This window comes from Salmo trutta, chromosome 25, assembly GCF_901001165.1.
Source record: "Salmo trutta chromosome 25, fSalTru1.1, whole genome shotgun sequence".
In the NCBI taxonomy this organism is placed as follows: domain Eukaryota; kingdom Metazoa; phylum Chordata; class Actinopteri; order Salmoniformes; family Salmonidae; genus Salmo; species Salmo trutta.
The window spans coordinates 32717582-32735023 of NC_042981.1; the positions used below are offsets into that span (position 1 = coordinate 32717582).

Consider the following 17442-nt stretch of genomic DNA (forward strand, 5'->3'; position numbering starts at 1 on the left):
AGGAGATAAAACTACAGTCAGGGGTTGACGAGATGCATCTGGACACGCACAACAACAACGTTTCAAAAGACAAAACACGCTCGCACGCACATACCTGCAGGGTGGACTGGATGCCAGCCTTGATGTCTCTGTTCTGTTCCTCAGTGAGACAGCCCCGGCTGATGGCACTGCTGAAGGAGTATGTTCTGCCCCAACTGGACGAGCGCTTGTGACCATGACTCTCCAACACCTGCAGGAGGACACGACCGTCCAGTCAGCGTGGCGAGTACGAAATTGAGTGTTCAGAGTTAATTTTAGTCTGCGCATCCACTAACTTATACACGTGTGAAATGGAAATGTTTTTTTGTATATCCCAATGTGCAGAAGGTGTTTTTTGTAAATCCCAATGTGCAGAAATGAGTTTTTTTGCAAACACCTTCGGAGAGTGGAGTCACAGCCAGGGTCAGCCATTATCAATGGCGACCCTTGGACCAATTAGGGTTAAGTGCCTTGCTCAAGGGCACATTGTTCACCTTGTTGGCTCGTGGATTCGAACTAGCGACCTTTACGGTAAATGGCCCAACGCTCTAACCTCTAGGCTACCTTCCACCCTGTGTGTGTTTGTATCACTGCCATTACCTGTGTGTGTGTGCTATCGGTCTCAGTGATGAGTAGCTGCTCTGGGTTCTCCTCCACCTCGGCCTGTCTGCTCTTGTCCGGCTCCGTCATGAAGCCTGGCTTCTCCTGCAGGATCCACTTCCTGTACACCTTGATCACCTTCCGGGTCGCTGATGCCTCACAGGAGGGCAACAGGAAAGCCTGGAGATACAGACAGATATTACACAGTATAATGCAAGAGAAAATAACATAATGGCCGTTGGATAATGAATAAATGTATTTTCAGGATGCTAAATGGCACGAACCAGATGTGGTGGCTAAGGACATTTAACTTGAATTACTGAATTTGCTCCAGCTAAGAGGGTTGCTTTGATGTAGCGATAGTGTCTTTGCACTAGAGGGCAGCACACAACAGATAAGATGGTTTCCTACTCAGCATCATGTTCCAAAGCTAGTGGGGTACCAAAGGAAATCAGCTTCACAACTAAAACTGCTCCTGCAGAGGAAAAGCCTAGTTTAAACTATCATTGAGTCACTTGGAAACCCTTTGTCATCATCTCTCTGTGGGCTGTACCTGATGAAAGACCTCGTTGACGAAGTTGATGTTGTCCCGTGTGGAGAGCAGGATGGCGTGCACCATGTCGTAGACGCTGCGGTGCTCCTCGTCGATGCTGCACAGGCTGGAGTCGCTGGGGCGCCGGTCAGACAGCGTGCTACTGTTAGAGTGGCTCTTCTCTGGCTCTGTGGGGCCGTTGGGCTCCCCATCCCCACCACGGTCTTTATCCTTCTCCTGACTGCTACTGCCTGCAGTGACAGTCTGAACACACACACAGCACAGGCAGCGGGTTGGACAGGGTACCAGTGAGAGGGTTCAGGGCTGGGTTCCAGTATAAATGATAAAGATCAAGACAAACACAGCATTAACTGTTGGTTGAATAAAATTATTCCAAATCAACATTAAAAATAAACCTCGCCTTGGAATTGACCATTTAATCCTTCCTGCATTGAAGGGATACTTTATCTACTTCCCTAGAGTCAGATGAACTTGCGGATACCATTTGTATGTCTCTGCGTCCAGTATGAAGGAAGTGAGAGGTAGTTTCGCCAGCCAATGCTAACTTGCGGTAGCGCAGTGACTGAAAGTCTATTGGTATTTACTAGCATGTTTGACATCGGACCTACCTGGATGAGTTTGGGGATGACCTCGTTAGTCCCGTTCTTCGCGCTGGGGGTGGCGGTGCTGACGTACTTCTTCTCCAGGAAGAAGGTGACCAGCCAGGTGATAAAGGCCACACGGGGAGCCAGGTACTGGTCTCTCGTACAGAACATGCTCTCGTTGTTACGGGTCACCGGGACATACAGAGGCTTTGGTCTGTGGTGGGGGAGGTCTGGGGGAGGTCGGGAGAGGGAAGGGTCAGAGACACAGAGAGGAACACGAGGGTGATATATACGGAAGGTGAAAGAGACAGTGGGAGTTAGAGAAAGATAAGGAAATTACACTAGATCTAAATACGCTGCTCTTTCAGTCAACATCAGGTTTTTTTTGCTGTTACTGGCCATTATATGAAAATATTTAATTCAGCCCACAAAGTAACTGACCTGAACAACCCTGATAATTACAGTGAACCACAGCGTCGTGTACCAGGTTAATGTTTCAAAGGATTTTAATTTCTATAATTCATGAAAATTCGTTTTAACATGGGTTGAATACCTTTGAATTGACTGGCAATTAGCTAAAAATAGACATTCCCTCTCAGACAGAGAGTAGATCATTAGAACAGGGGAAATGGAGGAAAACATCAAGTTCATGACAAGATGTCTAAATTGCCTGGCCTCAGGAATCTGTGTGCATCGACTGTAGTAATTAGCTTTTGGGTCAAGTTTTTGACTTGGCAAAGGCCTGTTGCTGCAATTATAAATTAGAACTTCTGACTTGCCTGGTTTAATAGAGGAGCATGATATTACACTTCCCCTCCAAAAAAGAAAAAAAACATTTATCCAAAGCTGCTTCTCAGGAGAGTAGCTAATACCCAATTTGCATGCCACTTTAATTTTTTTTATTTTTTTTAAAGCTACCAGGAGTGTGTTAGAGTCAAGCTGCACATTCAGAATCTCAAATGGAGTAAGCCCTTGAGTTTTTGCAAATTGACCCACGGTGACATAACGGTATAAAAGAAAATAAAAAAAAGACTGCTCATATAGCAAAGGGAATACAACCCCACATGCACGGACTCACCCACACCCACACCCTCACCCACACCCACACCCCTACCTAAAAGTGGCTTGTAAAGGTTGGTGAGCTTGGTGAAGGAGGGGAAGAGGTGAGGAAGGTAGTACTTCTTGAACAGACTGAAGAGAAACCTGAAGCCGGTGTCCTGGTTGTCTTTGTTCTTCCACTCTGAACTGGACGCCTTTCAGACACAAAGAGGCAGACTGAGTCACAACACAGCCAGACAATAGGCCCCATACAAGCTTGGTACTGGATCCATCACATTGTTTTTACAGGAAAGAATGGCCTCATTTCATTATATTATGCATTTTAAAAGTATTCGACCGAGGCCACAGAGTGATCCAGTCTTGTCGAGGAAGGACAATATTGTAGCAGGAGCCTCACCTGGACAACCATAAACTTGAGCAGGGTTTGGAGGATGTAGCAGGTCTGGTCGTCTGCCAGCTTCTCCCCTGGCACAGCTGGCACCAGCGGGGTAATCTCCTCAGGCACCACCTTGGCTGTTGAGCCAGAGAGAGAAACAGAGAGAGAAACAGAGAGAGAAACAGAGCGAGAGAGTGAATGAGGAGTGAGGACGGCCTTCATCTCACTCCAGCAGCCCATTTCATGAAATAATCAGTGTAGTTCCCCAGGACCAGACAATCACAGTCAGCTGCCCCAGCTCAAATTGCACAACTTCCAGATAGCACTGAAACAGGTCTGAACAGCAAACTGAGACACATTCAACTGTAAGGACAAGGGACCAGAAGACGGAGCAGGGAGAGCTGAGCGTGTGTGTTTGGTTTTACTATCCTTGTGGGGACAAAAAGTCCAGGATAGTAAAACAAGGAAAATTCAGAACAACTGGGGACATTTTGCCAGTCCCCTCAAGGAAAAAGGCTATTTTAGGCTTAGGTGTTAGAGTTATGGGTTACGGAAATCAATCGCTTGGTCCCGACAACGATAGTAAAACACGATGAGGGGTCTCACCATCGGGCGGGTTGGAGAAAGGGTTGTAGATGATGGTATCCAGGGTGCAGGGTCCTCTGGTGGAGGGCACGGCAGGGAAGCCTGGCACCAGGCAGGCGAAGATGAGGAACTGCTCCTCTGCACAGTTATTCTGCAGGGCCTGCAGCCACAGCAGGAACAGACGAATTCCCTCGCATCTGATCTGCATGCAGGAGGACAGGGGACAGGTTACTGTACACAGAACAGGGTCAGACTGCTCCGTCTCCTTCACAGTCGCGTGGGAGTAACATGTGCAAGTTTGTGTTAGAAAACGCAAAACAAGTCTCACCTTGAACGAATTTCCAGTGTGCAAAAGCTTTTTCAGAATAGAACCTGCAACAGAAAGTGAGAAAGCATGAAGAACAGAGGACAACCCTGACACCAACAATAAGAGATGTGCCTTCCACCTGATGTGTACTAGAGATATAACACACTACTCTCTGCACATAGTTACACTTAACACAGAGAGACAAGCACGTCGGTCTGTTCCATCAGTAAATATTGACCTTGGGGGTGGTGATAAACCAGTCAGGGAGGGAAGGCTGCTCATTCTCCTGATGAAAATGAACATCAATTGCCTGGCGTGCAGTTATGAAGCCAATCAGGTCTGCGGTAATCAAATGAGACATTGCTCTGATTGCTAAATGCCTGCTTCTCCACTCATCAGGTTAAATCAATGTGTTGAAAAAAAATGAAGAATAAATTGCTTCCAATCCCAACTCCTAGGCTCCAAGAGATTGGAAATGAGACATAAAGGAGAGACCGAGATAGATTTTCCACCAGGTGACGGTCTGTAAATGCTTGTTTCTCTAGTGGAGGGGGGCCTAAAAAGACATCACTGGGCCCTGTCTTTCTGCATCCGACTATAAGTTCGACAGCTTATGACGTTCCTTGTCCGTGTTGCTAATGAGTTTTGTCCTCTACCTACTTTGGGCAGCAGGGTCAATGATAGGCAACAGTTGTCTAGGTGAGGTGACTCCTTAAGGATGAGGCTAGGGAAGGAGGGCCAGGTTTTAGCTGGTGTTTTGTGGACTAGGGAGCGTGTTTGGGGACTGCCGAGGGAAGATGAGCCTCCATATTTGGAGCAATAAGCCCCAGGGGTTGATCCGCGGCGACGATCTCTGCCTCGTCGCTTTAGGGAAACGGCTGACAAACAGAAGATTATAATTGAGGTTATCGCTGCTTGCGAGGCTGAAACCGAGCGACGCATAATTCAATTACCAATTTGCATTTCAAATGAAGCTCTCATTTGCATTTTTCATTTACCTCTCCTTCCGCGACTAATTATTTTCTTCTCACACGAACTGTTAAAGCGTGGTTGTGCCGATAATCTATGCTTCCGTGGTTTATTTCGGTGGTTGTAGTAACACAGGAGGGGACAGACCTTTGACTAATGTACCCATGCGGAAGAATGCAAATATTACCACTGTAGGCCTATTCAAGGAGGGTAGAGTGAGTACCAACTTAGAAACAGCTGATTCATTGGTACATACCTATACTGTGGAACTGCCATCGACTGTAGATTCGTTCTGGTAGAAGTTGCAGAATTTTCTGGAGAAGATGGGAAGGAACGTGTAAAACATTAGCACAAATGGCTGAAGTATCTTTCTCCGAACAGACAAATCAGGACACAGAGACAGAGCAGAGGAACCTGATCACAGATGGAGAGAGGACAGCAAAAATGTACTCGATAGGCTTTAAACAACAACTCCCTTTTGCACACCACACACACTAGACAGGGCCATGTTGCTAAGCTGCTCAGCCATACATCCTAAACACAGCCCACTTAGAAAAAGCATAGCAGCCTTGTCAGTCAACCAGTAGTCCCTGCTCTCCGTTCCTCCTGCTCCGTGTGTCTCCGGCCTGCTATAGGGGTGGCCCCGGTGACACGGGACAACGCTGGAAATGTTATCACCTCCACAACCATGGAATTTACAACTCAATTAGAGCGTGTGACCTTTCAGCAGGCCATAATTAATCCTCCACTGAGGGAGGGGTTAACTGGGTCCCTCTGGGGGGAGACAGGGGGGGGATGAGAAGAGAGGACACCGCTGTGGAATGTGCAGTGTGTGGTGGCTGGTCCGTTAATGGCCAGTGGATTGTGGGTAATTGATGAACCACTTGGTAGAGCAACCCTACCCTAGTCCTCACCAGCAGTAGCTATACATGCAAACTGAATTGGGTCTTGAGAAAGAGAGACTGAAGGAAGAGTCCACACATGCAGAGCATTGAGAAAGAGCGAGAGAAGCCAGACCCTGGATCAGTGGCCAAGAGGAGAGCAGCCATGCCACATTATGGCTTCCAAAACTCATCTAAATGTTTTGAGTATAGCACATCTCGGTTTACCGCTCTGTATTTCTCCCCTCCTCCACCTCTCTCTCTCTCGTTGTGCATCTCTCCTCGTGTCTACTCCACTCTCCGTCTAAATCCCTCTCCTTCTCAGTGATAGAAACAGAAATCTGACAGACAGCCATCACTCCTGGTGTCCCTGTGTCCTGGTTGACTCCTCTCTGATCCAGAGCGTGATGATACATGTCCTTCTCTATCGCACCTTTCTATTGATCCCGGATGGGATTAGACATGCACAGCTCCCAGCACTGATGCTCTCCTTGGAGATGCAGACACATTACTCTAGGTGGTAAAACAGTGGGGGGGTCAGTCTAAGCCTGTGTGGTTTCCAGAGAGGGAGGGTGGTGTGTGTGTGTGTGTGTGTGTAACACCCACCCTTCGTCCAGGGGAAGGCAGGGAATGCGGAGCAGAAGCGGGGAGACTCCCCGCGGCGGCGGGAACGGCAGCCGCAACAATGGGACTTTACTGGCTGATATGAAGCGCTGTGAGCCTGACAGAGGGGCTGAGCAGAGCGGGCTGACTGAGTTACTCTAATCTGGAGACGTACTCCAGGCATAAAGATGGGGTATTATGGAGGGACGCGTCCAACTCCAACCACATTTACATGATCCGTACTTAGGTTTCCAGCCACAGGGCGTACATGACTCAGAATACACTTCTACCAGAGGTGTCCCACAAGGGCTTTCCAGCGCTCACAGACGGCCTCAGGAGAACTACGAAGACTTTGTTTTTGTCATTGTACCCACTGATTTAAGCTTCACTTTGGTGCACCTGTGGAGTCTCTCATCCTTGTTTTGACGCAACAATGAGAAAAGTTGGTGAATAAGGCAACAGGATTCGGTGAAGTTTCAACTCATGTTAAGAGCGAGCTTACTTTCCAGAAAACACGAGGAAACCTTCTTAAACCAGCTATAAATGAGCCAGAGACATTCGTTTCTATAGGGCAGTCAGTCAGTCGCGGTGGAGTTGGGAGTGAGCGGCATGGCAGGCATGTGACCACCACAGCCCAGAGAGCCACAGCAGGCGAATAGAGCAGGGTCACAGTTCACTGTAATTTATTCAACTATCGCGTGAACCAGCATTGAAAATGTTGGGAGTAACTCAAATGTGTAGGACAGTTAAGTAGATCACTAGGCCTGGGTGACAAGATATGTGACAGTAAAATGCCCGGTCATACAGTGAAAGACTGAGCATGTTTCCAGGCCAACCCCCACAGTGTAAACAGTGGATTACTCATTTACATGGAAACCAAATCACCAGCCGTTTGTAGAAGTAGATACTGAGCTCAACTGAAGACAGCCTATAGCCTATCAAATAGAAGTAGGCCTAATATAGTTCTTATCGGATCGGTTAAGTAGCCTATCAAACGGAGTTCTTGCTTGCGCGATATCTACATTTGGTCGTAACAAGCTTATCAGACATGCAATGTAGCACACATATAACAAAAAGGGCATTCGTGAAATGTCTTCATACTACTCTCTGACCAGTAGGTGACAGCAACAATACACTGTAGATCTTCCTCAAGCTAATGACTACCAGTCCGATCAGTATTCACATATTCCACTTTTGTCAAAGTCAAAGCAAGCGGAATTCGCTGACCCTTACGTTTCATAGCAGGTCTTAAAAAAACAACCTTTTAATGATCAGCTAGGATTTGTTTTTGACAGGGCCGGTGAGTACAAGTTCAACCCACTGCCAGTAAGGCGGAGTAGGTAAATAAGGCAAACTAAGGCCTAGACTACTACTCGACAGCAATGCATCAAATGACAAATCTAAACTCTAGTGTGGTCAGGTGAAGGCTTACATTTATGCTATTTGGCAGACACTTTATCCAAAGTCCCTTACAGTCAATGCGTGCATACCTTTTGACATATGGGTGGCCCCGGCGGGAATCGAACCCGCTTGGCTTTGCAAGCGCCAACGCTTGTAAATAAGCATTGATATTTGCAGCAGAAGATCTGACAATCCTAATCCAAACCGGAGAGGAGGAAAACACAGTGGCTCCATGCTCATTCTCCTGAAGGATGTCGGCTAGTAGAAAACAAGCCAATAAAAAAAGCCATTGAGCTCTTCCACCCTTGATGCACACGAAGGGGAAGATGAGGCCATTAACCCAGAGACAGAGGAGAGGCGTTGACGGGCAGCCACGATACAGGTTGACATTATTTTATTCATGACCTACTTGGAACATTCACATTTACATACCCAGCATTTTAATGGTTCGGCTCTGCGGCGAGCGGTTAAACTGACATCAATCACGGCCAATCGTCTGCCCCCGTGAGCGACGGCAGAGACTAGCACAGTAAATCATGAGAGCTGTGTAAATCGAGCGCGTTCCTCTCCTCCATGTCCTCTTTCCTTCATAACATGATTACCGTCCTGTCTCTCTACTACAGCACTGACTGGAGAGTAGGCTGGCCTGAGTCCCTAGGGTCTACACACAGAAAACTACAGAGTGTTCAGTCGCTGGCTGATATCCAAAAATAGTGGAGAGAAATAACATCAATTTAGCTCACAGAGCTCTCCTTTTCTGTCTGCTTTCATTTACCCAAAGGCATATTGCCATAGAGGGTGTTGCATCAAATAAGGTATATTAAAAACCCTCTGAGCAACACCCTATTGAAGTGTATTCTGTGTATTCTGGAAAGACTGGGGCTTTCCCAGTCTGTAGGTCAGAGCAGCCTTGAGCTCAGAGTGGTGAGTCAGGGGCTGGGTGACAGATGGCTAGGCTCAGAGTGGTGAGTCAGGGGCTGGGTGACAGATGGCTGGGCTCAGAGTGGTGAGTCAGGGGCTGGGTGACAGATGGCTGGGCTCAGAGTGGTGAGTCAGGGGCTGGGTGACAGATGGCTGGGCTCAGAGTCGGGTCGCAGCCCAGATACTGGGGAAGCAGACACACACACTTCACTCGGAGGTCCCCTGGTTACAGAATCACAGGGCCACAGCCAGTCTCGCAACCCCTAACCTGGTCAGAACCACAGCCAGTCTCGCAACCCCTAACCTGGTCAGAACCACAGCCAGTCTCGCAACCCCTAACCTGGTCAGAACCACAGCCAGTCTCGCAACCCCTAACCTGGTCAGAACCACAGCCAGTCTCGCAACCCCTAACCTGGTCAAAACCACAGCCAGTCTCGCAACCCCTAACCTGGTCAGAACCACAGCCAGTCTCGCAACCCCTAACCTGGTCAGAACCACAGCCAGTCTCGCAACCCCTAACCTGGTCAGAACCACAGCCAGTCTCGCAACCCCTAACCTGGTCAGAACCACAGCCAGTCTCGCAACCCCTAACCTGGTCAGAACCACAGCCAGTCTCGCAACCCTAACCTGGTCAGAACCACAGCCAGTCTCGCAACCCCTAACCTGGTCAGAACCACAGCCAGTCTCGCAACCCCTAACCTGGTCAGAACCACAGCCAGTCTCGCAACCCCTAACCTGGTCAGAACCACAGCCAGTCTCGCAACCCCTAACCTGGTCAGAACCACAGCCAGTCTCGCAACCCCTAACCTGGTCAGAACCACAGCCAGTCTCGCAACCCCTAACCTGGTCAGAACCACAGCCAGTCTCGCAACCCCTAACCTGGTCAGAACCACAGCCAGTCTCGCAACCCCTAACCTGGTCAGAACCACAGCCAGTCTCGCAACCCCTAACCTGGTCAAAACCACAGCCAGTCTCGCAACCCCTAACCTGGTCAAAACCACAGCCAGTCTCGCAACCCCTAACCTGGTCAGAACCACAGCCAGTCTCACAACCCCTAACCTGGTCAGAACCACAGCCAGTCTCACAACCCCTAACCTGGTCAGAACCACAGCCAGTCTCACAACCCCTAACCTGGTCAGAACCACAGCCAGTCTCACAACCCCTAACCTGGTCAGAACCACAGCCAGTCTCACAACCCCTAACCTGGTCAGAACCACAGCCAGTCTCACAACCCCTAACCTGGTCAGAACCACAGCCAGTCTCACAACCCCTAATCTGATCAGAACCACAGCTAGTCTCACAACCCCTAACCTGGTCAGAACCACAGGGCCACAGCCAGTCTCACAACCCCTAACCTGGCCAGAACCACAGCCAGTCTCACAACCCCTAACCTGGTCAGAACCACAGGGCCACAGCCAGTCTCACAACCCCTAACCTGGCCAGAACCACAGCCAGTCTCACAACCCCTAACCTGGTCAGAACCACAGCCAGTCTCACAACCCTTAACCTGGTCAGAACCACAGGGCCACAGCCAGTCTCACAACCCCTAACCTGGCCAGAACCACAGCCAGTCTCACAACCCCTAACCTGGTCAGAACCACAGCCAGTCTCACAACCCTTAACCTGGTCAGAACCACAGGGCCACAGCCAGTCTCACAACCCCTAACCTGGCCAGAACCACAGCCAGTCTCACAACCCCTAACCTGGTCAGAACCACAGGGCCACAGCCAGTCTCACAACCCCTAACCTGGCCAGAACCACAGCCAGTCTCACAACCCATAACCTGGTCAGAACCACAGCCAGTCTCACAACCCCTAACCTGGTCAGAACCACAGCCAGTCTCACAACCCCTAACCTGGTCAGAACCACAGCCAGTCTCACAACCCCTAACCTGGTCAGAACCACAGGGCCACAGCCAGTCTTACAACCCTTAACCTGGTCAGAACCACAGCCAGTCTCACAACCCCGAGATCAACAAAACTGTCTTTATCTGTGATTGAAATGCACTGTATACAAACTTGTGTACTGCACACAAAAATAACTTACTATTTGTGTGTGCCTCTCACGAATTTCCAATGATGTCCTGTCCACTGACCCGTCACCTCTGCCACAAGGGAGGGTAAATAACCATGTGTCAGTGGGTCTGGGAGTCCTGTCTTGTGACAATGACGCCAGAGGTCTAGAGCGATGTTCCATAACTTCCACCTACTTGCTGTAATTAGTGCCGCTCTTCCACAGCGTTTCACAACTGTTCCTCATCCACCTACTCAAATGTGCTGCAATTTGTCGGTACAGCAGGAAATAATCTGTAATTAATTGAAAAGTGTGTAGCCTGAAGACTGACTGATGTTCTGTATCTACACTGACTGTACAAAACATTATGAACACCTCTATCTATGACAGACTGACCAGGTGAATCCAGGTGAAAGCTGTGATCCCTTATTGATCACCTGTTAAATCCACTTCAAATCAGTGTAGATGAAGTGGAGGGGACGGGTTTAATAAGGATTTGTAAGCCTTGAGACAAGCCTTGAGACAAGCCTTGGACTGTGTACGCGTGCCATTCAGAGGGTGAATGGGCAAGACAAAAGATTGAAGTGTCTCTGAACGGGGTATGGTAGTAGGTGCCAGGCGCACCGCTTTGAGTGCATCAAGAACTGCAACGCTGCTGGGTTTTACAGGCTCAACAGTTTCCTGTGTGTATCAAGAACGGTCCACCACCCAAAGGACATCCAGCCAACTTGACAACTGTGGGAAGCATTGGAGTCAACATTGTAAAGTCCATTCCCCCGACCAATTGAGGCTGTTCTAAGGCCAAAAGGGGGTGCAACTCAATATAAGGAAGGTGCACACACACACACACACACACACACACACACACACACACACACACACACACACACACACACACACACACACACACACACACACACACACACACACACACACACCCTAAAGCATCTACATCCAGTGTGGCCTCATCATATGAACTACTGCAAGGACGTTGACTGATTAGCCCACTTGTAGACTAGGGGCAGATACTGTGCAGTCAGTGTGTACCTATTCTAGCGTGTAGTGTCCGCTGCAGTGGCCTAGCGAAAGCCTGCTCCCTCTTGGCAGTGAGGACACAGAGGAAAGTGAGGAAGTGATGGGTAGAGGCAGGCCAGGGCTGGGAGAAAGCAGCCGTTACGCCTACTGCCAATCTGAGTGAAGGCAGGCAAGTGTTTCATGGGAGGCAGCCAGGGTCGATCAAGTTCAACAGAGGTGGTATTCACAGCATGACTTAGCAAACATGCAGCGTGCAGTGCAGGCTAGCAGCCCTCTGTCCTCGGCTTTTATGTCACGCTGCGGCATCTCCTCTGACGGTTGCCTTTGAACGTGTGATACCCTGTTAACCTCTTGGCGTTCCCCTAGGATAGAGGGCGCTACAGCAATTTTTGAAAAGAATTCGTGCCCATTTTAAACGGCCTCCGACTCAAACTCAGAAGCTAGGATATGCATATAATTAATACTTGTGGATAGAAAACACCCTAAAGTTTCTAAAACTGTTTGAATGGTGTCTGTGAGTATAACAGAACTCATATGGCAGTCAAAACCCCGAGACCGATCGTAACAGGATGTGGAATTCTGAATTGTGGACTCAACTTCACATCTTTGCCTGTAATCCACACAGTGAGCAATGGTTCATTGAGCACTTCCTATTGCTTTCACTAGATGTCCCCAGCCTTTACAAAGTGGTTTGAGTCTCCTACTGTTAAAACTGAATGAATGAGACGCATGAGGAGGGCAATCACCATTATGACGCCGGTGGCCCTGGCTTCCCTCCCCTTTCGAAACGTTTTGAAACACAATGCAATCGTACCCCTCGAATCTTATTGGCTCTCTTGTTGAAAAATGCCCTGAAGATTTATGTTATACAACGTTTGACATGTTTGAACGAACCTAAATGGGGGAAAAAATTGCATTTTCTCGAAATAGCTGTCCCGCGGCCGACGGAGCATTTGGATCAGCCTTCAGACGCGCTAACAAGAACAAGCTCTTGGAACATAAAGGAGTAATTTTTTCGAACGAAAATACATTTGTTGTGGACCTGGGATTCCTGGAAGTGCTTTCTGATGAAGACAACCAAAGGTAAGGGATTATTGACAATAGTATACAAGACTAGATGTGATATGCGATTGTTCCAAGATGGCGCAGACCTATATTTACTAGCTAATTTTCTGAGTATCGCATCCCCTTTTATCGCAAAGTGTGATTACCCAGTAAAGTTATTTTTAAATCTGGCATTGCAGGTGCTTTCAAGAGATATTCATCTATAAATCTTAGAATGACAATATTACATTTTAAAAATGTTTTCGAATAGTAATTTAGTAAATTGTAGCACTGTTTCACCGGATGCATTTGAGGGAAAATAGTTAGTCAACGTTACGTGCCGATGTAAAATGCTGTTTTTATATATAAATATGAACTTTATCGAACAAAAGAATGCATGCATTGTGTAACATGATGTCCTAGGTGTGTCATCTGATGAAGTTTGTAAAAGGTTAGTGCTGCATTTAGCTGTTTTTTGGCTACTTTTACGATATACTCCTCTAACATAATCTAATGTTTTGCATTTGCTGTAAAGCCTTTTTGAAATCGGACGACGTGGTTCGATTCAGGAGAGGTGTATCTATAAAATGATATAATTTGAAAAAAAAATTGAAAAAAAATAAATTACATTTTGTTATGCTAATGGCGATAGGATTTTTCGCTGGATGTCCGTCCCATATGGGGTTAATGTGATGCGTCTGGCTGAGAGGAATCAGTCCGTTTCTGTTGTGCATTAGATCAGTGAGTGAGGTCATTCAAGAGAAAACAGGCATTTGACTGTAGCACTAATAGGTTGTCTAAAACATGGACTGAATAAGGGACGGCACGGGCATCGGTTCGGTATTGGCAGGGGCAGAATTTGATTAGGCTGGTTACTGAACTCGTTAACTGTGTGTGTTAAGAGGTGTATTGAAGGGCAGACGTACAGGTATGCTATGACATTATGTGTCTGTGGCATGAAGAGCAGTACACAGGCTCTCTGCGCCTCATCATACCGTGGTGTAACCACACAACACACACACGCAACACGCGAGTGCAACAGCGCAAGCTGTCCCTGACAATGCCACCACACACAGAGAGAGCAGGGAGGTGGCGGGTGACGACGGCAGGGGGTGGGGGTGCTGGGTTGAGGGAAAACAAAAAAGACCCATTACCCCTCGAGCAGGCTCTGCTACACAGAGGATGACCCCCCCCCCCAGCCACCCTCAGAAAGGGGGCTCACATACCGCACCATCTCCACAGCACAGCCAGGTCAAAACAATAACACGCTGGGGACACGTCAAGTAGGCCCAGAGATGGGGTCTTAGTTTGACGGACGGGGAATCTGTAGCCTAGTTTCTCATCTTTCCTTGGAGAGCTGAGACAACTTGGAGCAGGTAGCTTGCTACTTTCAGTGGGGTATCTGGAGACTTACACGGATGAATTCACGAAGTGGGTTATTGAAGGCAGAGAGATCCTTTATTCTTGGCCCGTCTGTCAAGCCTCATTAAAAAGTGTGTCACAAAGCGTGGCGGAGTGACTAATGGCTTTATCCTTGCAGCCATCCAGTCACACAGCACAGAGGTGGGTGTCTGAGGATGACTTTATGGTTGATTGACGAGCCTAACTAAAACGGCTGATACAGACTTGCTACAGTACTAGGGGCATTGCAGTTCACGGCACAAGACGTCGGCAATTTGAATCTGATCCAAAAGCAAGAGTACAAAGACACAGCACCGAAGGGCCCGACAACAGGCACATGCCCTCCCTTGAGAACCTTCAAAAACCTTCTAGGAACTTATTCCAGGCCTTTTCTACTGTACAATCTATCCCCTTTACACTGTACAAGTGAATGCTTTCTTTGGTGGCTGAACACAAAACGACACCCATTAGTGGCAGGTGTACTCTCTCGCAGAAAGACCTGGTATATCAAGTCCGTACTGTTATAAACAGCCACGTCCGATCCAACATGTCTAATCTAGCAGCTCAGAGAGAAGGGAACACAGTGTGTCAGTTGAGGATCAAAGCTGTTCGTATCGGTCCTGTACACACCACTCAGAGCTTATCTTCTCGGCACACTAAAAGCACACGGGGCTAAAGGGGAACACACTTGGGTTAAGCTGCTTTCAATATTAGTTCTTTTTCAAAGGATAACCTAGAAATATATTTAAAAAAGGCATGTGGAATCCGAGGCCATATGACTGGGCGCGTGCGGAGGGAGATAGACTTCTCGTGCTGTGGAGGGAGACAGAAAGCCAGACTGAAGCCTAGCTTCATGCCACATGAACAGACAGAGAGCACTTCCTGTCAATACCGGGTTGGATGTCAGCTTGACTGGAGTCCAGGTTTCAAAATGTACGGAGAGAGAAGTTCAGTCAGGTGAAAGTCCGGTATCACAAATACAGTTTGAACTCCGTCCGTGAAGTTCTCACTCAACGGTCAATACAGGAGAAAGACTGTAAGCAGCTGACTGTCAGTAACACAGGATATCGCGTACACCTGCAATACCAGCATGCCAATAAAGCACTATATATATATATATGATGTAAAATTAGAATACGGTGAAGATGCCTGGGTAGCTCTCTGACAGAGTAGAGAAGGGACAGGCAACTTTGATTGGAGTGGGGGCCACAAAAAATCTGAACTCATCATGAGGGGCCACAGTGGCTGCCAGTTTCCCGTCCCTGGAGTAGAGTATATGGCCTGCTGACACCGTTTAGCCTCGATCTCACACTGAGAGACCAGTGGGCCCATGTCCAGACCTCAGCCCTGGTCTCCTCTTCCTCTGTCCTGCTAGAATGACCTCTGTCGACACAGTGAGAAAAACACTCCCCTCACACAGACTCCATTTCCACTGAAAGGACCTGGACATATGCTCTCTTCTAGCTTCTCTTCGCCTCTCCTCCAGAGACTGCCAGCCAGCCCGGCCCTGCCAGGACCAAATGTTAGTGGAGAGCTGCCCGTTTGCATTGGAAACTGGAGTTGCTGTTTGAGTCAGGTGGGAAAACAAGGTGGGGGACTTTAACCTCCAGGAGAAGCACCAGACTGGAGAATGACATCAGTCAAGCTGTTTATAAACCATGTAGCCCACACAACACTCATCTCTACTGAACAAAAACCCTGCAAATGAATACAGTACACAGCAAGGTTTCTGCCATCAACACTGGTGAAAAACCATCAAGCTGGGTCTATTTATTTCTTAACAACCCCCTTTCCTTTTCTATTTGAGGTGAATTCAGGAAGTAGGCAGGCAGGTCGAATTAGCGCCAAGGAAACGGTGTTGGCCCCTCCCTTCAGCTGAATGCAGAGCTGAGTAAACAGGTTGAAATGCCATAACCCCAGAGACAGATCTGATCCATGTCTATGGCTGGAACTGTCACTAGACATCAGACAGAGAATCATCATCATTCAGAACAGAAAGGTACAGACTTACTTCAAAAATAAAGAGGATAGAGTCCAGCTCCTCCCTCTGAGATTTGTTCCCTGAAAGAGAGAAGAGAGTCAGTTTCATCCATAAAAGACAGTTCAACATTGGGGTTTGGAACCTGTCAGAAACGTGTACTTCCTTTCACTTCAGTGGTTTCCAAACTTCCTTCTGTAGTCCAGCATCTGCTTATCATCCAGATCACATTGATCACAACACTGGGGATGCGAGTTCTCTCTTACAATGAAGTGAGACATATTGACTTGGATGAGAACTGGCAGACCCTGCAGCTCTCTAGGGCCAGGATGAACGTGACTAACGTACTTCATCATTCCAAAGCCCTGACAGCCGTGTGACTTTCATGATCCTGTCTGTGTCTGTGTGTCTGTGTGTCTGTGTGTGTGTCTGTGTGTGTCTGTCTGTGTATAAAAGATCTCTACAACGATATACCGGAGGTCACTTCCTCCCAAGGTCATGATCAAAATAGAGCTAGGGTCTGAAGCTGTGAGGAGGACAACATGGAGGCTGAAGTCATCCCCTCTCAACCATGTCATCAGAACAGTGCTTTAAAAGAGTAGTGAGGATGGGGAAAGTGGAGGGGGTTAATTATTGAAGGCCCTACGACGGAGCATGCATTAAACATGGAGGTAGTCACCCAGGGCTCAGAGTAAGTGCTGGAAGGGGACTTGGGGAGAGGACCCACAGAGGGGTGTGTGTTACAGAGCCCATTCATCAACAAACAGAGTGACAGCAGGGGGGGGGGGGGGTAGAGAAGGCCCTGTCCAGAAACAACCCCTGGCTGTGCTGTACCCACTAAGCACTTCGATCGGAGTGTAGTGTAACTCCACCTTGGGTTAGATAACGGGCCAGATCAAGCTCTTCTCTGTTCTCCTCCCTCTATCTAAACGGGTTTACCTAGAGTACATGTCTCTGAGAATCCTGCACTAAACTCAAGGAGTAATGTCAGTGTGGAGTGTGTTCTGAGAAGGAGAGGGTTCTGGGAAATATACGCTTGCTATGATGCACTTTCTAGGTTATTATTAGCTCCCAGCAATACTAATCCAGGGGTTCCCAAGGTGAAGTACTGCAG

General features: G+C 48.1%; 1 protein-coding gene across 4 annotated transcripts in view; it reads right to left on the minus strand.

The window, feature by feature from the left end:
- The window catches only part of LOC115162445 (ral GTPase-activating protein subunit alpha-2), a 151982-nt gene that overhangs the window by 95302 nt on the left and 39238 nt on the right, over positions 1-17442 (minus strand). For all 4 annotated transcript variants that reach the window (XM_029713754.1, XM_029713753.1, XM_029713752.1 and 1 more), the window contains exons 3-12: positions 16362-16411; positions 5308-5365; positions 4104-4147; positions 3797-3977; positions 3212-3327; positions 2870-3008; positions 1780-1985; positions 1172-1414; positions 619-798; positions 95-229 (exon numbers count right to left, since the gene is read on the minus strand). In XM_029713754.1, the coding sequence (XP_029569614.1) occupies positions 95-229; positions 619-798; positions 1172-1414; positions 1780-1985; positions 2870-3008; positions 3212-3327; positions 3797-3977; positions 4104-4147; positions 5308-5365; positions 16362-16411 (1352 nt within the window). The remainder of the gene's footprint in view (positions 1-94; positions 230-618; positions 799-1171; positions 1415-1779; positions 1986-2869; positions 3009-3211; positions 3328-3796; positions 3978-4103; positions 4148-5307; positions 5366-16361; positions 16412-17442) is intronic.